The 23,550-nt window shown below is 41.6% G+C and overlaps 1 protein-coding gene across 1 annotated transcript in view; it reads right to left on the bottom strand.

Moving 5' to 3' along the window:
• TESK2 (testis associated actin remodelling kinase 2) overlaps positions 1–23,550 on the bottom strand; it is a 145,562-nt gene that overhangs the window by 1,816 nt on the left and 120,196 nt on the right. The window contains exons 5-10 of the mRNA XM_077752093.1: positions 10,932–11,078; positions 1,915–1,997; positions 1,590–1,674; positions 1,259–1,342; positions 966–1,052; positions 125–242 (exon numbers count right to left, since the gene is read on the bottom strand). Coding sequence (XP_077608219.1) covers positions 125–242; positions 966–1,052; positions 1,259–1,342; positions 1,590–1,674; positions 1,915–1,997; positions 10,932–11,078 — 604 coding nt within the window. The remainder of the gene's footprint in view (positions 1–124; positions 243–965; positions 1,053–1,258; positions 1,343–1,589; positions 1,675–1,914; positions 1,998–10,931; positions 11,079–23,550) is intronic.

Consider the following 23,550-nt stretch of genomic DNA (forward strand, 5'->3'; position numbering starts at 1 on the left):
TCATTCCCTGCCCCTCTGCCTTTCTTCTGGACATGAGATCCTGCAATCAGCCTTAGAGAGGAAGGCCCCGCATCCTAATTTCTTCCCTTGGGATCAGGTGAAACACTATGGTCTAATCTCTTACCCTTGGCTGTGGGCTGTAGCTTCCTGTCTGTCTCCAGCTCTTCTTCCTGTAGATGGCTCAGAATTTCCTCCAAGGTCTTCCCAATCTCCACAAAGGATGGGCGCAGTTTGGGGTCCATCTGTGGTCATGCACACCAGCCATTAGCCCTGCCCTCCTTTTTTCCACCCCAAGGATGGCTTTTGAGTCCGTTTCTGGCATCTTTTAAGATTCAGATGTGTAACTAAGATCTTTTCTGAAGGTCCCAGATCATGAGGGTGATTCCCAGAGCTAAGGTTAGGGGAGATGCTGTTGTCTAATATCCTCCCCTATCAGCACCCTTTCTGTATGTGTCTTATCCCCTTGTTGGGCACAGAGCCCTCCAAGAGAGTATGCTTAACATTAGTTTGTTCTATTCTTGAGTTCTGCTGCTAACATGTTTCTGGGAACTACCTGGACAAAGCCCAGCTACCCCTTGGTCATAACAGGTAGGTCCAGCCCCAGAGCTATATAAAATAAGGGCTAATAAAAATTCTTCCCATAGGCCTTAAGACCAGCTGGACCCAAAGTGCAATCGAAACCTGACCAGAGCTCTATCAATATCCAAAGCAAGAGGTGGTGAGTCTACCCTGCAGGCTGAAGACTACAATACAAGGCAGAGTTCCTTTTCTTGGTCCACAGCTCTGGACAGTCTGTTAGGCCTGGGGGAGCAGAAATGGGCACTGCCACTCATCAGTGAAAATGAGGCTCCTCATGAACCTTAATGAGCAGTCTGTCCCTACAGTCCTAACCAGGTGAAAGCGTTTCAGCCAGTCCCTGACCAAAGCTGGGGGGGGAAGGGGGGGGAGGGGAGGGACACACTCACGTTACAGCAGTTGAAGGTGAGCTGCAGAAAGTCTGGGGGACAGTCTCCCACCATATGCTGGAAAGCATCATAGTCTAGCCCGAAGTTCTGTGGATGGGTATGGTGGGGAGGGGACATTGGTAGACTAGTCATTAATCCCTCCACCCATCCTACCCTGCTTAGGAGAGGCTGAGAGTTGCCCCCAAAGAAGAGTAACCACACAGTTGCAGCAACTCCCCCCGCAGGAACAACAGTTCCATAGCCTCAAAACCAGCCCCATCCCAGTGGCACTGTCCCCTATGCCTGCAGCTCACCTCTGTGCGAGGAAGATAGTCCGGATCAGCTTGGATGCGGGCGATGATCTCACAGAGGATGATACCATAAGAGAACACGTCCGCCTGGTGGATAGTAAGACCTCAGTTTTCTTCTCAGTGGGGTGAGAGGTAGAGTCTCTGCCCCTCAGGTCCACCAGCCCAGGCCCAAGCCTTGTATTTCATTCAGTTCACTTACTGGGCAGCTGCCAAGTACTAACCCTGCTCTGAGCAGGATGTAGATCTTTACCGTGAACATACAGGGTGATCCTGGACACTTTTCTGCTAAGAGTGGATTCTAAGAAGAACCAGGCCCTGGGGTCCCCAGACTCACCTTTTCATTGTAGGGCTCATCTCGGAGAACCTCAGGTGCCATCCAGAAGGGTGAGCCCACCACAGCCAGCTTCTCATTCCCCATGCTGTGGGGTGGGGGTGAGGGGAGAGATTATATGGAAAATGAGCTTGCCACTGGCTGGTGCACTGGGATATCTGACCATTGGGAATTCCTCTCCCTGAAGAATGGACACAGACTTAAGACTGACCAAATTTAGGGAGCTGAGATTGAACTGTAACCAAGTTCTGGCCTCTGGGGAGGAAGCTGGAGTTTTCCCTTTGCTTCAGTCTCTTCTGTGACCCCAGTACCTATTAGGGCTACCCACCTGACATCAGGAATCTTCTCAGCCAGGCCAAAGTCAGCTACCACTGCAGAGTAACCATTCTCATCCCTCTTTATCAGGCAGTTCTAGGGTTCCCAAAGAAGAAGACAATGTGGCTCAGAAGGGGGACCAGCCAGCCATAGAGTTACCACCACCCCTCCCTGCCACAGGGCACCTTGGCTTCTCCTTGGTGAAACTACACTCAGGCTGACCCCAGTGGTCAGACCTGGGGATGCTGTCAGCCATGTGAAATGAGTTAGGCCTGGATCTTGGGTGGCTGCCATAAGATTCACATGCTTCAAACAAATATTTATCTTTACTTTTTATATAGTAGGCATGGTTCTAAGTGCCAGAGATACCTCAATAAACAGATATCTTTGTCCTCTTGGAGCTTACAATGTAGTGGAGGAAGACGAACTATCAGGCCCCTGCCTCCCACCCTCTTTTCCTCAGAATGCAGAGACCCAAAGTAATCTAAGTGTAGGACAACCACCCAGGCCCGCACACCTTTCACTGCCCAGAGGGTCACAACCAACCTCCTCTGTGGCATTAAAATTCTATGATCTGGCTCTAACCAACTGGCCTACCCCTCCCCACCCCCACTGCTCCTATGCACACATCTCCATCTAAACTTGTCACAGACAAGCCTGACCTGTGAAACCTGAACAGCCCCTTCAAGCCTTTGTCTTTGCTTCCACTACGCCTTTCCATTTGGAATGTTCTCTCGACTTTCCTTTTCACTTCAGATTTTATGTTTTAAGGTAAGTGACCTTTCCACCCTATCCTCTGAGCTCTAACTACCCTCTCTTAGCTCCTTTAACTCCTCCTCTCTGCCACTTCCTCTTACAGTCTAACAGAGAGCAGGTTCTGTCTGGTTCAGGCCCTCTCCCATAGCATTCAGCTCATGAGAGAAGCTCAGGATGCGTTCACCAAACAAACGCTACTGTCCCCAGAGAAAGGATGAACACAAATGACTTGTAAACAAACACAAAGCAGCAACCCACTCTCCCCAAACAGCTACATTCAAAATAACCCTACACTACTTGCTCAGGAGGCACCTCACACCACCTTCTTCCTCCAAAGGCAGGAGAGAGTAAGGATCCTTGGCTCAGGGACATTTCTGGAGCCAGTAAGACCCTGTTTGACCCAAACCTACCCTCCCTCCTCATCAAGGTTCGGCATGCAGTTGCCAAGTCACCTCCTGCTTACTCTCTACCTCAGGTACCAGTCACCCCCTTATTTTGGCCTTGACATTATCATGCTAGTCTCCCTGAACTGGAGGGAGCCTGTGATTTCATCACATCTACCCTGGGTCCCAGTAGATATGCATCATTTCTGGCTTCCAAGCAGGACCATCCTTGTACTTGTCCTGGCTTTGGCTTTCCCATCAAGTTCTCTGGCTCAGCACCCCCTACCCCCTGACTATGACCATGAGAAGATGGGCCCTAGGCCAGCTTGCCTATTAAACAGCCAATGCCCAGGCCATAGGGCACAGGGTAATGAGGCAGTGGCAGCTCAGATCTGTCACCTATTTTTCTCCCCTCCTCCTATTTCATCCGCAATTCCATTCACCTGTCTCCAAGGCTCAGTCTAAAGTCCTACTTTCTATTTGCTTTATAGCCCTCAGAAACTGCCCTGTAAATTCAATCTGGGAGCAGGAGATAAGGAACAGAACATGGCCACAGTGCACTGCCTTTGTCAAAGCTCTGTGGTTTCTGCTCCATCTTCACATTCATGGACATTTACTGTCCACTCACTGCAAATCATCCATGTAGGAGTACGTGACTTCACAGTAGCTTCTCTGAACAGCTGAGAGATGGCTAAGGCAGAAATGATCAGGGCCCCACAATAGGAGGTAACGCTACCCAGTTTGCCTCTGGTCTGGAGGGTGACCACTGACCCTCTTCAAGTTTCTCACAGCCAATAGCTGGGCATCGGAGCCAAAGACAAAGATGGGATACTTTTTAGGAGTCTGTATCTGAGGAGATAAGGCAAATGAGGAGGAACCCTGATGGATTAGCCCTGGTGGGATTTTCCAAAATCTGAGCCTGACCATAATGGGGTCTAGGCTAGTGAGGTTTGGCTGGCAACACTTGCCGTTTTTATCTCCTTATCTCCCCCTCATTCCTCAGGGGTTTCTGCTGTAAGTTCTCACACGACTGCTAGGGCTTTAAACTCAATAGACAAAAATTAGTCCTTATATTACCTTTATCTTTCTGCTCTTGGCATTGTTGATTCTTTCAACACTTATATATATAATTCAGGAATTATTAATACTGGGCGTGCAGAGAATAAATAGTTGTGGTCCTGAAGCTAACAGACTAGCTATTAGAGGCTAGTTAGAGGCTATTCCTGTTCCCTTTTGATTCTTCTCTCCTGGCTTCTGTGACACTACAGCCCCGGGTTTCCTTCTCTACCTTTGGCTACTGTGCAGGCTCCAGTACAGGCACTTCTTCCCATCTGAGGCTCTCAACATTGTGTCTTGGGCCTACATCTCTCAGGCTCCATTTGTGCTAACTCCCAAATGTATATCCTGAGACCTGACCTTTATCCTCAAGCTTCAGATTGGCATAACCCGTCTATTTCTGGACATCTCCTAGATTACTCATATTGAATTCCATACATGAAACCTGAACTCACTTTTTCCCCTCAAAAGCTAAAGCTAGCTAAGCTAGCAACCTGGGATTCACCCTAGATTTTTTACTCTTACTTCAACTAATTTAGCTTCTAAATATTTTTCAAATCTGTACCTCCCTCTTCATCCCCCTACCCTTCTGTTAGTTCAGGTCCTCCTTATTCCCTCCCGGAAATACTGCACTGCTCTTCTAACTGATGTCTATGGCTTAGTCCAGGCTTGATCTCCATAATCCACCTTCCTTATTCCTGCCAGCATGACTTTAGTGAAATGTAAATCTGTGTTACTACCCTGTTTAAAAGCCATCAATGACATACTGTGTGATTCCATTTATATTAAATGCCCAGAATAAGCAAATCCATAGAAATGAAAATGGATTAGTGGTTACCCAGGGCTGAAGGGAGAGGGGAATAGAGTCTGGGGCTTTCATTTTGGATGGGGAAAAGTTCTGAAGTTAGATAGTGGTGATGGCTGAATGTACTAAAAAACCGCTGAAATACATACTTTAAGAGGGTAAATTTTATTTTATGTGAAGTATATCTCAAAAAAAAAAAAAGCTGTTACTTTAAAACAGCAGACAGTGGTTTTCTTCATTTCCTATCTAAAATATTAAGTCCAAGTTAGATAGTATATGATCAGAGTCCCCTCTTTTCAACTCATTCCCTACAACTCCTACCTCCCAGTCTGCCCATCATACTTTTCATGCCACGATACCTTTGTTTATGTACTTCCCTTTGTCTGCTCTGCTCTGGAATATTAGCCCCACCACACGCATGTTCACACACACACACACACACACACACACACACACACTACTTATTCATAAGTAGAATTCAATTTTAAAGATTCAGCTCAGGTATTGTATTTTCTCTTCCGAGGAGCCCGCTCTGTACCCTCAAGTTGGGTTAAATACCCCCTTATCAAAGTATCGTATGCATTGCCATTTCTGTAACCATAGCATCTGCTATGTTTTAATGAAAGTGTCTGTATAGTTCCTTCCCATGGCTATACACTATAAGCTTCAGGAAAGCAGTAATGTCGTAAGAGGAAGGTGGCTCAGAGAATACTACCTAGCCCCTAGGATAAGGGAAAGATTGCCTACTTCTGTCTGTATGGTACCCTAGGAATTACAAAACATTTTTCACAAACATAATCGTAATGGTTCTTCAAAATAACATTGTCAGATGGACAGATCTAAGAGTTTTACATTTAAGGGGATAAAAATGAAGCTTACAACTCTTAAGTGGTAAAGACCCAGGTGTCCTGATTCTAAAAGGTTTTCACATAATGATCCTGCCCTCCCCAGAAAAAGAGGCTGAAAAGCTTTCCCTTGGGGACGGCAAGGCCATGACAGAAGCAATGTAGTCTTAAGAGAGTTGTCTGGTCCATGGAGAAGGAAACACTGTGTGCAATACCATAAGACCCTTTCATTTGTGACTGCAGCCCCTACCTCAAATGCAACCCTTGGATTCAAGGGCATCTAGTACAATGCTTGCATTTATCATACAACTTGGACATGGCCCCAGAATAGACTATGTGTCAAGAGAGCACAAAATATAAACTTAGACCACTGTGGGTGGGGTTCTGAAGAAGCCAGACCAATTCTCAGGCTGTGTGAGGTGCAAGATCCATTACATAGAGGATGAAGACTTCTTTATTCAAAAGCATCCTCGCCTATAAAATTAACAACACAGTAAACAACAGATGTTCGTGAGGATGCTGAGAAAAGGGAATCCTCTTACACTGTTGGTGGGAATGCAAACTGGTGCAGCTGTGGAAAACAGTATAAATGTTCCACAAAAAGTTAAAAATAGAACTACCCTATGACCCAGCAATTGCACTACTAGATATTTACTCAAAGGATCCAAAAATACAGATTCGAAGGGGTACATGCACCCAAATGTTTATAGCAGCATTATCAACAATAGCCAAACTATGGAAAGACCCCAAATGCCCACTGACTGATGAATTGATAAAGATATGGTGTGTGTGTGGAATATTACTCAGCCATCAAAAAGAATGAAATTTTTGCTATTTGCAATGACATGTTTAGAGCTACAGTGTATTATGCTAAGTGAAATACATCACTCAGAGAAAGACAAATACCATATGATTTCACTCATATATGTAATTTAAGAAACAAAACATGAACATATAGGAAGGGGGGAAAGAAAGAAACAAACCATAAGAGACTCAATGATAGAGAACATACTGAGCGTTGATGGAGGGAGGCAGGTGGGGGTGAGCTAAATGGGTGATGGGTACTAAAGAAGGCACTTGTTATGATGAGAACTGGGTTTTATATGTAAGTAATGAATCACTAAATTCTACCCCTGAAACCAATATTACACTGTATGTTATCTAACTAGACTTCAAATACAAATTTGGGGGGAAAAAGAGTATCCTTGCCTAGAGTGAGCAGCATACAACATAAGAAAGGCTCAGACAAACTTCGCTGAGGTAAGGGTTGACCTTTTCAGGCTCAAAAAGGAGCCCACACACTGCTGCTGCCTAGCTCCCATTCCTCTGTCCTCGCCCCTATTAAAATTCATCACACTACAGCAGAGAGACTTCTGTGTTTGCCTCTTCAAAGACAGTGAATGATCCCATTCATCTCTGTGTCTCAAAACTTAAAAGAGACACAGAAAGGGCTTAGGAAAAGTTTGTTATATGAAAGTTTGGGCAGATAATCAAAACAATTGGGTTTCTTTTCACATGTGTCAAAGGCATACACCAATCATACATTCAGCTCTCCATTGTGGGGACTGCGCTGGCAAGAGACTCAAAAAAGGTGGGCATGAATGCATTTCTGGAAGCCAACACAAATCCTTCAGAACTGAAGTAGACACCTGAGAGCAGTTCCTGAGGTCTCCTAGAAGAGCTGCACAGTCAGTATTGGCACTGAGTAAAACCACCTAAGTGAGGAAATGCCAAGTCCTTTTGTTAATAATAGCTCCAAGCTACAGCTATTTCTGCAACAACAACATGGCTTTCATGTGCCATCACCAATTTCCCCTCACACAAATTCCTCCTCACACAAATTCACTCCATTAACCCAGTTAGACAGGAAAGTATTGATTCTCCATCTCAACAAAGGTTCAGAGGTTCTTTTCACAGCACAGGGAGAACAGAGACTGAACTGCCCTCCTAAATGCCCAGAGGTTGCTACAGTCTAAGTCTCCTAGAAGATTATCTGGTTTACTGTAATGTGTCCCATCCCTTGCCCTCTATCCCACCCTGTGATCCCATATCTTCACCACAGCTCTTATGTAATAATCTTCACATACCTGTCTCCCCAACAAGACCAAGAGCCCATGGATGATAAAGATTGGGTTCCAGTAATGTCTATGTATCCAATACTAGGTCTTCTAATAGCACAGTATGAATGGTTCCCAAAAGTTGTTGGTGTTTTTCATTATATTAAAAAAAAAAAAACCAAAAACACCCTACTACAGGGTGCCCTAACAGACTCTGTATCTCCAGCATTCAACTTTGTTCCTGATTCCTACTGTCTTAAGTCTCTGAAAACTGTCATTTTCTGCTCCTACTTGTGTGATATAGCCTAAGACCATAGTTGAATAGGCTTTCCATTCTGGTGGAATCACCAGAGTGGCTTCTTTGTTGTTGTTGTTGTTGTTTAATTTTTTTTTAACGTTTTATTTATTTCTGAGAGAGAGAAAGTCACTGTGAACAGGGAAGAGTCAGAGAGAGAGGGACACACACAATCCAAAACAGGCTTCAGGCTCTGAGCTCGCTGTCAGCACAGAGCCTGATGCGGGGCTCGAACCCACGAACCGTGAGATCATGACCTGAGCCAAAGTCGGACACTTAACCGACTGAGCCACCCAGATGCCCCCAGAGTGGCTTCTTTGGAGTCAGTGAAAAACCAAAACCAAAAACCCTACAACCAAGAATAGAGGAACAATTCATAATTCACACTCTTGGGGGTAACCTAAGTAGTAATGGTATTAAGCAGAAGCAAACTGCTCTTGGCTGCTCCTACAAGCCGAACCTCATGTGTAGTACTAGTTACTCCTAGAGCTGCTGGTAAAAACCTTTGTGTTGTGATTGCCACTTCTTGGTGGAGCTCATAAATTGAGTTTTTTATTAAAAAATTTTTTTAATGTTTATTTATTTTGAAAGAGAGAGAGAATACTAGCAGGGAAGGGGCAGAGAGAGAGGTGTGAGAGAATCCCAAGCAGGCTCCACACTGTCAGCACAGAGCTCCATGCTGGGCTCAGTTGCATGAACCATGAGATCATGACCTGAACCAAAATCAAGAGTTGGACATTTAACTGACTGAGCCACCTAGTGTCCCCATTTGTTTTTCTTGAACTTGAGGTTCTCTACCGTGCACTTCCCAACCTGTCTCCAGGTTGCAAAGTCATTTTTTCTCACAACATGGAAGTACCCTAAATACCTCCTTATAGTTAAGACCCAAGAAATCACAGCCCAGAGACACAGAGAGTTCTTATAGGTTCCTAATTTCTCTTCTCAAGGGAATACTCACTCCCTATTAGGAAATGGACCTATAGGTCCAAAGAGGTTAGTCATTTTTACAATACGACATGACAAGCCCAAACAGAACTACACTTGGCCACTAGCACGATGCGGCAAAGTGCTTTGGAGGCAAAGAAGGGAATATGATCAGCTCTTAGGAACTTGTTGAGGGAGCTTTGCTCTAGAAAGCCTAGCTACCCGAGCCTAGTAATCTTTCTTTTCCCAAAGCCTATGGTCTGAAGCTGAACATTCAATTATTAAATGCTGTGAGCTGTTGTTTAGTTATTTCCCAAAAGACTATAAGTACCGCTAGGTCAAAAATTGTCCTTTTCTAATATTCCTTCACCCATGGGCCAAGCATAAGAGACACTCATATAGGTGTGGGGGAAATACCTACCTAGATAACTCATCAGGATCTCCCTCCGCCTCAGGAGAAATGATGCTCTCTCAGTAGGAAGCAAAGACTTGATTCTGGCTGCATGCTTGAGGTGAGAGAAGGCTATCAACCTAAGGCAGTGTCTTGCTACAGAACCCTACCCATTTACCTAGAACAAGTGCAGTTTTCTTAGTCTTGATTTTCTAACACACTCCAGGGAAGGAGAGAAGGCTAACAAAGGGATAAGATGACACTTCCCAGGTTCCAACCCATCTTACAGCTGCCAAAAAAGGTAAAGGACTCCTCATAACTAGGCCTCAGTTGGTCTGTGGATTCCACTTGCCAGTCTTAATGCTACTTCAGTAATAGTGCAGCTGATTACAAACATCCCTGCCACACCCAGGGGCCCTACACTCACCTCCTCAAAGCAGTTTTCTCTATGGGGCGCCTGGGTGGCTTAGTCGGTTAAGTGTCCGACTTTAGCTTAGGTCATGATCTCGCGGNTTTTCTCTATAGTAGTTTATAAACCAATGGCCAGGGCCCCTCAGGGGTAGTATTGCTGTTTGGAACACCAGAACCACTGTAGTGAGAGGGAGCCAGCGACTTACTGCTCTAGGCCTTATTGGCTCTGAGAGTACAGCTTGCTTTTGCTCCTTTGCAAACTGTTTCTTATAACAAGCTCTCTTACCCCTTATTCATGACAGAAGGGGTACAGGAGTATGTATACACATGTCTGTGTGTGTGTATGGAGGTGTTGAGGGTGGAGAATGAAATGACAGCTATTCTTGGGCAAGTACAAAACTCTAAACCTCTGTAGAAGACTTTAAATCGCTCTTGCAGAGAAATCATATTAGATGACTTACAGTTCCCCCATCAATGATCAAACTGTACTGTTTATATAAGCCTTGTTATGGTGGTGTCCTGGGCCTGAGATGCCTGCCTTGTAGCATGGCCAACATCCTCTAAAAGCAACTCTTTTCTAACCTGGTCACATAGCAATTTGGAAAGTAAGAGACTAGCTGACGCCAGAGAAGAACTGGCAGAATGGCAGAAACTCAATCACACAGATAGAAAATGGGTCAATACACATTATGGCCCTCAAATGACAAAACCAGTGAATGCCTGTTCTCAGTAAGAGCTTCCTGGAGACCATAAGAAAAAACACTAAGGCATAGGTTCCAAACTTGCCTTAACTGCTGTCACTCCTATAGGGCAAGAATCTCTTAACCCTCCTCAGGCCAACTGCTCCTGCAACATACATTCAGACTGAAGTCAAGCATTAAGGTTCCTAAGTGTTGCCTGTCTCAGCACTCAACACTCAATCCTGCTGAAAGATTGGCTTTCTAAGGACAAGCTATACAGAGTAGTAAGTTGTATTCTCTGTTACTGAATGTTACATCTATAAGAGATCTCCATTATTTCAAAGATCATTAATGATTTTTTTTTTTTAACATTTCTTCGTAATGGAAGACAGTGTCTCAAAGACTTGTGCAAGAAAAGCCTTCATACCTTAGATGTGAGGTCCCGATGAAAAATGCCTTTGAAGTGAAGGTAGCTGAGGCCCACTGCTATGTCATAGGCCAGTTTCACCCTCACAGTCCAGGGCAAATGCAGGTTACTATCTAGTAACTGTTCCAGGTTTCCAGAGTTGATATACTGCAAAACAGAAGGAAAACCCAGCCACCATTTGTCAGAATGTTTAGGTTGGTGGTAAAACCATTACAGAGTAAACACCTAGAAGGCAGAGACTCTAGGTTTTTTTATTTTTATTTTTTAAGTTACTGAGGGTTTATTCTGCACCCAGGCACTATAGTAGGTGATGCACATAAAGACCCCTTCCTTTGAAGAAATCACCTACCTATTAAGGGTACAGATAAACTATATCATGTGGTAAAATGCTAAAATATTGCTTTGTACAGGTACAACAGCACTATGAGTGGATAGAGTTACAAAGTCAATCTGGGCATGTCAGAGGAAGTTGTACAGAGGAAATAAGGAGCCAAAAGGATGACCTGGGGGAGCAGGAAAGAAAGACAATACATACAGAGAGAGCAACATATGCAAAGTTATAGGTTAAGTGCATGGTGCATGGAAACTAATTTACTCAATATGGCTGGAGTGCATGAATAGTAGAAATAGGTGAGGCCAATATGCTTTGCTTAGATATATGGACTTTATCCTGTCTATTGGGAACAAAATAAGCCTTTTAGGCAGAAGAGGGAAATGTTCATGTTTGCTTTTTTTAAAATTATTTAAAAACTATTTTTTAATGTTTATTTTGAGACAGAGCACAAACAAGGGAGGGACAGAGACAGGGAGACACAGAATCTGAAGCGAGCTCCAGGCTCCAAACTGTCAGCACAGAGCCTGATGTGGAGCTCGAACTCACAAACCATGAGATCATGACCTGAGCTGAAGTCAGATGCTCAATTGACTGAGCCACCTAGGCACCCCTATTTTTTATTACTTTTTCAAAAGTTTATTTATTTTGAGAGAGAGAGAGAGAGAGAGAGCAAGCACATGAGTGGAATAGGGGGCAGAAAGAGAGGGAAAGAGAATGCCAAGCAGGCTCTGCACGGTCAACACAGAGAGCCCAGTAAGGGGCTCAGACTCACTAATGATGAGATCAAGATCTGGGTCAAATGCTCAACTGAATGAGCCACCCAGGTGCCCCCATATTTGCTTTTTAAAGAATAGATTATTTAAGCAATGGTATGATTGGTGGATTAGATGGAGAATATGGAGAAGGATAAATAGGCAATTATTACAATAATCACCCCTGGTGAAAGAAGGGTGCCTCGGTTAAGGCAATAGCAGAAGCACTTAAACAGAGCCAGATTCAAGACATATTTTTAGATGGCAGAGTCAAACAAACAAACAATCAAAAACTTGATGACTGTCTGGATGGGGGGGATGAAGGCAACAATAAGCTCTAGGTTGATCCTGGGTTACTGGTCCCTGGATGCCATTGTTAAATATCCACAAAATAGAAGGGCAGGTTTTTAGGAGAAGAAGCAAGGTTAAAAGATAATTGAATTTAGCTAGGACATGTTGAATTTAAGGGCTTGTGGGATAGCCAAGGTGGAGATGCCCTATAGAGAATCAGCTTAAAGTTTAGGAACAAAGTCTGAGCTAGAGACTAACATTTAAGAGGCAGTTAACCTTGAGCTGAAGTAGTACTGACGCCAAGGGATGTATGAAATTGTCCTGGGGTTAACAAAAAAGGTGCAAAATTAACAGAATCCTAAGGAATGGTAACATTTAAAGGAGGAGGCAGAGGAAGAAGAACCAAACAAGAATGTTACCACAGAAGCCAAAGAAGAACATTCCAAGGTGGAAATGACCAAAATGTATCAAATGCTCTACAGATCAAGTTTGGTGAGCATGAAAAGTGTCCACTGAACTTGCAACTAATAAGTCATTGGCAACTATGACCAGAGCAGTTGGTTAAGACCAGAGAAGACCACAGTGAACTGAGGAGTGAGTAGGAAGATAAGATAAGGCTGTGGAGAAACTGTGACGATGTACTCTTTCAATAAATTTGGCTGTTCATCATTTCTACATACCCATAAAGGGCTGCTTTGCTCTTTTCTTTTTTAAAAGAACAAATAAACCTCTTTATAAAGAGATTCTAGTAAGAGTAACAATAACAACAAAACAACAATACATTCAATTAATATTTATTTATATAGTGTTTACTTTGTGCCAGGAACTAGTCTAAGAACTTTACATTAATTATCTCCTTTAATCTGCACATAACCCTATGAGTTAAGTGTATTATTATTCTCATTTTATAAAAGGCATTTAGAGGTTAAGATCTATTGTTCAAACCCAGATAGTCTGGCCCAGAGTCCATGTTCTTTACTACTGCCTTACATTAGAGTTAGAAGCCATAGTATCTGAGTCAAAGAGCCTCATACAGAACAAAAGCTCAAGGGTTTTTGCCAATTAGGTAATGAATTTATTCAAACCTTACATGATGTATTATCTCCCTTCTCCTTCCAAGAGAGAAAGAGGGAAAATTCCTCCAAGCCTAAAATTAAGCTCTTAATATCTATTTTTTGGGGGTGGGGTGATACTGAATTTAAAAAGACTAAGGAATATAATGGGATAGCAGGCAAGAGATCTGAATTTTAGTCCAATTCTTCCTCTTAACAACTATTTACCTTTGGACAAATCAACTAATGAGGCTATCCTTCAGTTTTCCCACCTATAAAATAGATATGGTAATTCCTGATCCATATAACTCACAATATTATTATGAGAATCTAATATAAATATATGTAAGTGCTTAGAAAAAAGTTTAAGTGCCATATAATCTGAGATTTTGTGATGTGGTAACATAAGCACCAGGAAGAGCCACTTGGGGGCAGCAGAATACAGCACTTCAGATCCTTGGATGAGGTGGATGAGGCTGGCTCCGCCAGAAAGAGAGGCTAAAAATATACCTAACTTCTCAAAAGTGAAACCTGTCAATCTGCTTAATTCTGCTTCATTACCCATCGTGGAAATCTCAAAATGAGACATAATGACAGCATTAGCACTCTCTTTACTCTAGTTGAATCTGTCCACAGTTCATATTTGAGGAGCCTATTTGCTAAAAAGAAACTGAACTTGAAAACTCCAAGCTACACGGGGACAATGAAGTGGACATCTAATCACACAAATTTCTTCAGTTCTGAGAGTCAAAACAGTCTGAAAATATTGTGGTTCACTTCTTTGATATGGTGACAGTGTGACATAGAAGGCCTGACTTCAGGAGCCACCAAGGTTTCCTAACTGAGGGTCAGACAGAAAAGACTATGAAGAAAAGGCCGTATCTGTATTCCCTCTCCACCAGACTAAGCCAGGACTCTTGATTCTGGTTCAGAAAAACACACATTTACTCTTTTCAACAGTCTCTGAAGACCTGAGAAATCCACAGACCAAGGCAGAGGGTGGAGAACAGAAGAGAAAGGTGAGAAAAGGTGAGAAATCACACCATTAGTAGGCTACGGTTTTTCCAGCCAAGATGGAAGAAGCACAAACCAGGACCAGAGAAGGAAATTAAAGGCAGTTTATTGTTACAACCTGTTCCTCTTGCCTGCTTTTGGTGAATATTTTTAGAGGGGGCCGATAAGCCTCTGGGCCTTCAGAAACCACAACTTTGAAATGTCTCAAGACCTCTGCATGTGTAAGTAAAGAAGTTTGAGATCTGCCAACAAGGAAGATTTCTAAGTTGCTTCACACACTGTGTGCCCATTAGTTGGAACATTCACCTCCCCATAAGCAACTCCCAGTGCTGGCTCAGGTGGTGTGTTCTCTGAACAAATCCCTCTGTGGGAAGCAGAGGCAAAAGCAACTGCACCAGCACGTTCAGCTTCCCAGGATGGGGATAACACCTGCTTTGTTTTGTTTTGTTCCAGACCACTCCCTTGAGCGGCTCTACAAAACCACCTAAGGCATTGGTATTGGATTTAAATAACCTACTAAATAGAGTTTACATTTTTTATTGTTGTTCTTTTAAAATTTCAAGTTCAGAAAACTATAGTATCAGCCAGCCAAGTGTCATAGGTACTTTGGTACCTCTTAGTGATGGTTCCCCAACTTTATACCAAAACTGCCTTTCTTCCTCCGGGTCTAATAAAATATTATAACAGAGTTTCTTCCATTTCATTTGTGTTTGATACATGATTTCATTAAAGATTCTTTTCATAAAAGCAGTCAATAAATAAATGTGTGTTGGAGACTAGTAATATTATATATGCAAAAAATCATATGTCGATACCATAAAAATCACCAATGGGTCAGATTAGTGGACACTCAGTTCTCCACTCAGGAATATCAATTAAAGTTACTTCTGCATCATTTATTGAGCACTTCTCCACTTCCTGTCACCTCCACATGACAGTAAGAAGCTACCAGTTTTCATCAGCATTATTTTCCCCAGTGATTAGAAGAGTGCATTACACATAGTAAATGTCAGTATATAAAGATGAATAACAGTTTATACCTTAAAGAAGTCCAGTGAAAGACACAGATGTAAGTAAATAATACCAATAACCCTTTAACAGAGGTAAATACTTGAGGTATGAAAATAGAAACTAACTCTCCCTGATTTTGGAAAATTTCAGAGAGGAGGTAACATCTGAGTTGGATCCTAAAAGATAGCTGGGAGTTGTGTAGGCTGAGAATATGGTTCTTCCCATATATCCTCATAGGCTCTCATTCAATTTCTTTAATACTCATCTATAAAATGGGCATCCGAATAGTATCTATTGACAACAACAAAAAAGATTAGTACTGAACATATAGAGCTATAAAGATTCAATGAGTTGATGTGTAAAATGCTTAGGCTCTCATGTTACTAGTTCAGACACAGATTAGATAGACACATAACCATACCCACATAGAGAATATTCTCGAGCAGCACTTAACCTCTCCTTAAGGTAACATTCACTACACCCAGGGCTCCTGTTCCCAATTCTTGCTGATTTTAGTCAGCTATAGTAACCTCACCCAATCATAATCAGTCAGAAGACAAAAGGGTTACTTTTTTTAAACGTTGAATTATAAGTGTACAAAAGCTTATCTCTAAATATTGGTTCAAAGGTATATCCAGAGGCTCTGAATAAAATATCAACTGTAAGAATTATTACTCCTTTTTGAAAAATCTACCCACTGGCCTGGAGCTAGGGCACTCACCCAAGGCAGATAAATATACTGCCATCTAACTACCACAGATCATTTGCTACCACTTAATTGGCAGGGCTGTCCTGAGGAAGATCTATCCATCTCCTTATCCATCCACCTACACAAACACTGAACACCTATTATGTGAAAACACAAACCTAAGTGGGGCCAGTCTCTGCTCTTAGTTCACAGTCCAGTCTAGCCTGGTTCACAGCCCAGTTGAGATGATAACCAACAATTTTTTTCACACAGGACAATAACGTCATGTATCCTATACAGAAATATCATTTTAACAGTAATATAAAAACTGTGTGGGAAAGTCAGGAGTTGAAGCCAGGAGAACAGTTAGGAGGCTCTGGAATCATCTAAGTGGGAAGAAGTAACAAAGGTCTGAATAGGACAATGACAGCAAGAATGGAAAGGAGGTTAATATCTGGAGACATCATAAAGGTAGAAGCAACAGGGTCTGGTGTTTAATCAAAGGCAGGGAGTAATTAAAAGGAATAAGGTATACAAAGTATGCCTAGCACAGGGCTCAGTTCATAGTACACAACTCATTCTCCCCACTGTCAAGATCTTATCTTCATAATCTGTCCCCTGGGTTATTCCACTGGCTTTCTAACTAGTCTTCTTGTCTCTTTCCTGTGTCTTGAACAGACTTAGCCCTCATTCCAATCCTTTCTCCACAACACACCACAAATAATCCTTCTGAAATACCAACCTGAAGCCAATCTCTGTTAAAATTATTCAAGGATGCCCTATTTCTCTTAGGATAAAACCTACAACCCTTACTTAGCATGGCATAAGAAGCCTTTCACTCTTGCTTATAAAGGCCTGACCTCTGCTTACTTGCTCATTTGTACACATTGCTGGTCCTTTTACCTGGAATACCCTTCTCTCACCCAGGCCTGAAATCCTCATTGTTGAGGATTCAGTTTCATTTCATGGAAGCCCATATGCAGGACTAGGAATAAGACAGACATTTCTGTACAAAATGAACACATAAATAAAGTACAGAGATTGGTAGTTATTCCTTTTCTTTTTCCTAAATAAGGTTTAAGTAGAGAGAAGAGATGAAACTAAAAAGTAAAGGGGTGGTACAGTATAGTGGTAAAGCCCACAGACTACAGAGTTATAACGACTGCTTAGGATTGAATCTAACTTCTGACAAGCTGTGTGACCCTGGGTTGGTCATTCAATTTCTTTAATACTTATCTATAAAATGGGCATACAAGTAGTATCTATTGACAACAACAAAAAAGATTAGTACCAAACATATAGAATTATGAAGATTCAATGAGTTGATGTGTAAAATGCTTAGAACAAGGTCAAAGAAAGTTCTCAGTATATGTCAGTTGTTGTCTATTGCTGTTGTTATTATATTTATTATTATAAACATACAATATTTTCAGATAAGCTCTGGAACACCATGAAAACGTCTATAATTAATTTGTCAGACCATGGCAGTACTAAAGGTTTATAGGTAAAGGTATACTATGATATGTTATATGTTGAACTATGTCTCCCCAAAAGATATGCTCAAGTCCTAACCTCTGGCACCTGTGAATGTGACCTTATTGGGAAATAGGGTCTCTGCAGATAGAATCGAATAAAGATGAGGTCATACTGGAGTAGGGTAGACCCATACCAAATAGGATTGGTATCTTTATAAAAAGAGGAAAAGAGACATAGACATAGGGGAAATACAATGAAATAAGGGAGGCAAAGAAAGATATGAATGATAAGAGTTACACATCTGTAAGCCAAGAGACACCACCAGAAGCTAGGAAGAGGCAAGGAAGGATCTTTCCTTAGAGCTTTCAGAGAGACAGCATGGACCTGCCAACACTCTGGTTTTGGATTTCCAACCTTCAGAACTGTAAAAAAATACATTTCTGTTGTTATAAGCCACCCACATTGTGTGGTGCTTTGTTATGGCAGCCCTAGGAAAATAATACATGCCCAAAACTAGACTTTTAGAAAGATCATGCTGACAGCAGGATAGAGGAGGAACTAGAGGAAGGTTTGGAGGGTACTGCAACAGTACAGATGAGAGGTGACCAAATGCCTGACTTGGAATGCTATTATTGTAGGCATGAAAAGGTGGGCTAGAGTTAGAGTATGCAGAGATAGAATCTAAAGGATATAGCAACCGAGTGGTAAATATGAGAGCTGAGGGAAAAGAGCCAAAGGCAACTCAAAGATTCCAAATCCAGCTGTTCAGAGAAGCAATGGGAAGAGATCCTATAATCTTGGGTGCCATCAGTAAGTCAGAAACACATCAGAAATCAGTATCAGTGTCAAATCAGTATCGGCCAAATCAGTGACTTGTCAAACCTCTGTTCTTTGGATGAGCCCTCTACAGATGAGGGCCTGGGCCACGACCTAGTTTTCACTGAAGCCCAACAATGCCATTGTGCTGGCCACTGTATGTCTTTTGGTCAGCTCCAAACACAAAGGCTAGCAGACATCCCATCCTGATGGCTTGGTTTAAAGAAGAAAAGAAAGCTTTGTTAGTGCCCTGGGTAATTTCAGGACAGGCATCCCAAGAGCGCCCCGTGGGAGGCTTATGCTCCAAAGGAGGCTCCTGTTCTCAGCTCGAGGTTCCGCAGCCACTACAAGCATATATCCCCACATATGCCAAGGCCTGAGCTTGCCACCGTTCAGGAGATCCACCAGGGCTGCCTGACTGAAGCAGTCAGTAGTAATGAACTGACCCAAAGGGAAAGGGAACCTAAAAACTGTTTCAGAATATTTAAATGTTTCATTCTCTCTACCTGCATATATGCTTATCTACTGCGCAGAATACTTCTTATTTTCATAGCTTTGTTAATTCTTATTCATCCTTCTAAACCTAATTCGAGTCTTTTTTTTGGAAAGCATTTCCTAATACCCCATTCTATACTTTGTGCCATTTATCCCCCTGTACGTATTTCTACTATTGCTTATCCCATTGTACTATAACCTTAATGGCAGGGACCAGGTCCTTCTCAACTTTGTAAGCCCAGTATCCAGTGAAGTGTGAATGAACAAATGAATGATTAAGTATATTTAAATAAATGGAGGCAGGTTTTAAGTTCTCTCTCATTGGAAGCCATACCAACTTAGTCATTAATGTAATTTAAGATCAAAAGGGAAATGTGCTTTTAGAGAATTTTTCTGATAAATACCACCCAAGATAAATATTTAATAATGCCTATTATCTGGCAGATACTATGGTAGCACTGGATATAAAGTGAAATATAAAACAGTACATTTGGCCACTCAGATATGAAATGCTGAGGATATTTTTATCACCCTTTGGCAAACTCCTTAAAGTGGTCAAAATGACATGGACTTTAAAAATTTAACTAAGACCTCCTTTTGGAAATTATAGAAGATATTTCTTTTATCAGCAACTGAAAGCTAAGTAGAAGAATCCATAAAGATATCTCCCCCTCTTCCTTCACATTTCCCATAGACAGACACTTAGTATGAACCCATTCACTGCTTAAAGAACATGTTTGTTTAACATGCCTGAAATAGTACAAGTGTTTTTCTAAGCATGTAAGCTACTATTAACATCAAAATGAATGTTTTCCCCACAAGATTAAAAAAAAGTATGATTAGGGGTGCCTGGGTGGCTCAGTCGGTTAAGCATCCGACTTCGGCTCAAGTCATGATCTCACGGTTCGTGGGTTCGAACCCCGCGTCGGGTTCTGTGCTGACTGCCAGCTCAGAGCCTGGAGCCTGTTTCAGATTCTGTGTCTCCTTCTCTCTCTGACCCTCTCCTGCTCACACTCTCACTCTCTCTGTCTCAGAAATAAATTTAAAAAGTTAAAAAAAAAAAAAGTATGATTAAGCTTTCCCCACAGATTTTTAACTCTTCCAACAAACATCTCATAATCAAAATCAAGTAAGTTTAAATAAAGTAAACATTAGAAGGTAAATCTGTAGGGGCACCTGGGTGGCTCAGTTGGTTGGGTGGTAGACTTCAGCTCAGGTCATGATCTCACAGCTTGTGAGTTCGAGCCCTGTGTCAGGCTCTATGCCAACAGTGCAGAGCCTGGAGCCTGCTTCAGATTCTGTGTGTGCGTCTCTTTCTCTGCCCTTTCCCTGCTCACACTCTGTCTCTCTCTCTCTCTCTCTCTCTCTCAAAAATAAACGTTAAAAAATAAGAAGACTGTTCCCTTTACCCTGTGAAGCTCTACTTGTAATCAATAGTTTCAGACATTTCAGATCAGGCCAGGGCTCCCGACCACTCCATCTAGTCTGCTTTTCTATCCCCAAATCTATAAGGCTATTGTATTTATGCTTAACATCATTCTTTTCTCCATCATCTACTACAACTCTACACTCTGCAGATCCACATAGGAATCTTTTGACATTGACCTGGTGATTGGGCTCAGTCAGGGTGAACAATGCAATACATTAAGGAAGACAAACATACCCTGCCTTCCCACCAGATCTGAGGAATAGGGGCTTGACAGTGGACAAAATGAAAATAGAAACAAAAAGAAGTTTAGTTTCTAATTAAGGTGATTTATATCAAAGGAACTCCATCCTCACATGAATCAATCATTTCTTCTACCTACTCTGCCCATATTAGCATACCACTTGGCCTCAGAATAAGGAATAAATCAAGCAAAAGTTAAAGGAAGCAAACTAAAGCTCAAATGGTATCTTCTAGTGGCAAATGGTAGGTAGAGGGATAGAAAGGGAGGAAAGATTTACAACTTGTTATGTGGAAGACAGCTTCCCAGCCCAACAGCCTCTCCAAGTACAAGCAGAAATCTCCAAAGGCTAAGAGTCAAATAGGTAACTAAATACCTCACATAGAAATTCATGAAGACTACTAGCAGTTATCAAAGGAAGAGGTGGGGAAAGATGGCCCAGCTAGTTTTGGATCTACTGCAGAAAAAAACAGATCTGAGGTCTGGTGTATACATAAGTATCTGTATCCTAAAACATGATAGGAGGGCCTTTTCTCTTCCTTGATTTCAAACCATCTCAAATGCCAGAATGATGTCCCCTCTTTAACGAGAGAATGAGAAAAATCAGATGGTTAATCTTCAGTGAATTAAGCTTAGATTTATTTTGCCAATTTGCTCAAAATTATCTTTCCTCTTTCAGCTACTGGGACTCTCTGGGAAGCAGCTAACACTAGTCTAGGGCCAACTCTTAATTTAAGCAAAGCAACAGATCTGGATATGATACCATTCAGAAGAGTTTGGAGGATTCTGAATTGTAAAAAAAAAAAAAACCTCAATGACTAGAAGCAGAGAATGAGCATAGCACTGAATTCTGAAACCCTTTCCAAATAAATTCAGAAGATCCTGACACTTCAAGAGTTCATTGAAAATAGGTTCAATAGCATGCCTAGATCAGTGTCTGGTAAAGTAGGCCCCCATAAATACTTGTTGAATGAATACAGGGATTCCTTCCTCATTCTCCATGAGTCAGCTTTCATCAGGTACCTCAGTATTTAGAGGTTAAACCAGGAAAGTCTTGCCCAAGAAAGGGCCTTAAGATGGGCTAAGACAAAGACTGAGTCTGGTCTTCTATAGTGAAGACACTATGCTGATAACAGCATTATGTTAACAAAAAAAAAGTTTTCAGGTCAATACACGTAATATATGCACAACAGAGGGAGAAGTATTCCAGCTGTACTCTCCAAGTTTTCCACATTTCAGTAAACAGCACTACCACCTACCTAGAAACTGTGCACCATTTCATTTTTCATTCTCCTTTTGTATTTTAATTTTTAATTATTTTTTTTTGAGACAGAGCGTGAGCGGGGGAGGGGTAGAGAGAGAGGAGACACAGAATCTGAAGCAGGCTCCAGGCTCCGAGCTGTCAGCCCAGACCCCAAAGCAGGGCTCGAACTCACGAGCTGTGAGATCATGACTTAAGCTGAAGTCCGCCGCCCAACTGACTGAGCCACCCAGGGGCCCCTCTCATTCTCCTTATCAAAGTCACAACTAGGATTTTATGCTTCTACTTCCAAGACAGATCTTTAAACATTTTCATGGATACTACCCCAGTTCAAACCACCCACATCTCTCACATAATCTCTAATATAAATTTCTCCTTTTATTCTCCTTGCCCTCACTCTGGTCCCTCAACAATCTATTCTCTCTAGAGTAGCCAAACTAATATTTTTAGAATGAAAATTGTATCATAGTACTCTCCTGTCTAAAATCCTTCAATAGTTTTCTGCTGTATTTAAAATAAATTTCAAAATCCTTACCATGGCCTAAGGCCTCGCATGATCTAGTCTCTCTGTATTTCCTAAAATTTTAATGTTCTTCTATCTGATCTTCATGAATGCCTCCTTACCTTTTAGGTATTCTCAGAAAAGTATTTTGAGGACCTTATGTACAGGATAAGTTAGTATCAGAATATATACATTACACTGTCCTTATTTATCTCACTTGCCATGATGGATAAAACATTTTTTCAAAAGTGCATATTTATAGGGAAAACAATGACCAAGCCTACAGAATAACAATATGACAGAACAGATCTGAAAGGCAATCTGTTCTAGCCCCACATTATACATTTTCCTTCTATAACATCCTTGTAAGTGGCCAGAGCAGCCCATATTAGCTTCATCAAGAGAAACAGGTAGTGAAGAGAATAAGAACCACACTAAACACAACTGTCTTCCTGAACTATGGTGCCCTCTGGCTAACACTCTAGCCTCCCAACATCTAACAACATTGTCTTTAGCTTTCCTAGCTTGATAGGAAGGCAGTGCCTGAAGAAGCCCAACTAATTCTTCTAACCCAACTCTTATCTCTTCAATGACCTGCTTCTTGCTAGTAGTAAACAAACCAGAAAAGGTCCCTGTCCTTATGGAAGTGATATAGGGGAAAGAGAGGGACAATAAACAAACATTCATATAAAAGAATTACGTTATAAGACGCACTACAATGAAAAAGGAAAGAGTGCTATCAAAGAAAATAAGAAGCCAACTCACAAGCAGTGGGAGGTCATTAGGAAAAGTCACTCTAGTGAAGTGAAAATTTAAACTAAGACTTAAAAATTGAGCTAAGTAGGTAAAAAGTGGGAGAAGCTTTCCAAGTATTATTTAATCTCATTGAGTCTCAGTTTCTTCTTACATAAAATAACAGTAATAGTGTATCTCAGAAGGTTGATATAAGGATGAAAAAAGAAAATACATGTAACACTGAACATTGAAGAAATACTGTTTCTTTAATGAGATATCTGATTTTATAATCAGAAAAAAACTTATTTTTAAATGTCATAAATAAATAAAGTGTCCTTGATACTGCCAACTACAATAAATTATTGGTTTAAAAAGATGAAATATTTTCTTATCCCAAACTTCAGCTGACTTATCAGGTAATATGTCTATTGATTTATTTGTATTTCTAAAAGTCCAGGGCTCAGTTCTGTTCTTTCTAGGTATACCAGAAATACATGTTTGACTGACTAGCTAATCTGGATGGAA

The sequence above is a fragment of the Crocuta crocuta genome, unplaced genomic scaffold, assembly GCF_008692635.1.
Source record: "Crocuta crocuta isolate KB4526 unplaced genomic scaffold, BGI_CrCroc_1.0 scaffold367, whole genome shotgun sequence".
NCBI classification, from domain to species: Eukaryota; Metazoa; Chordata; class Mammalia; order Carnivora; family Hyaenidae; genus Crocuta; species Crocuta crocuta.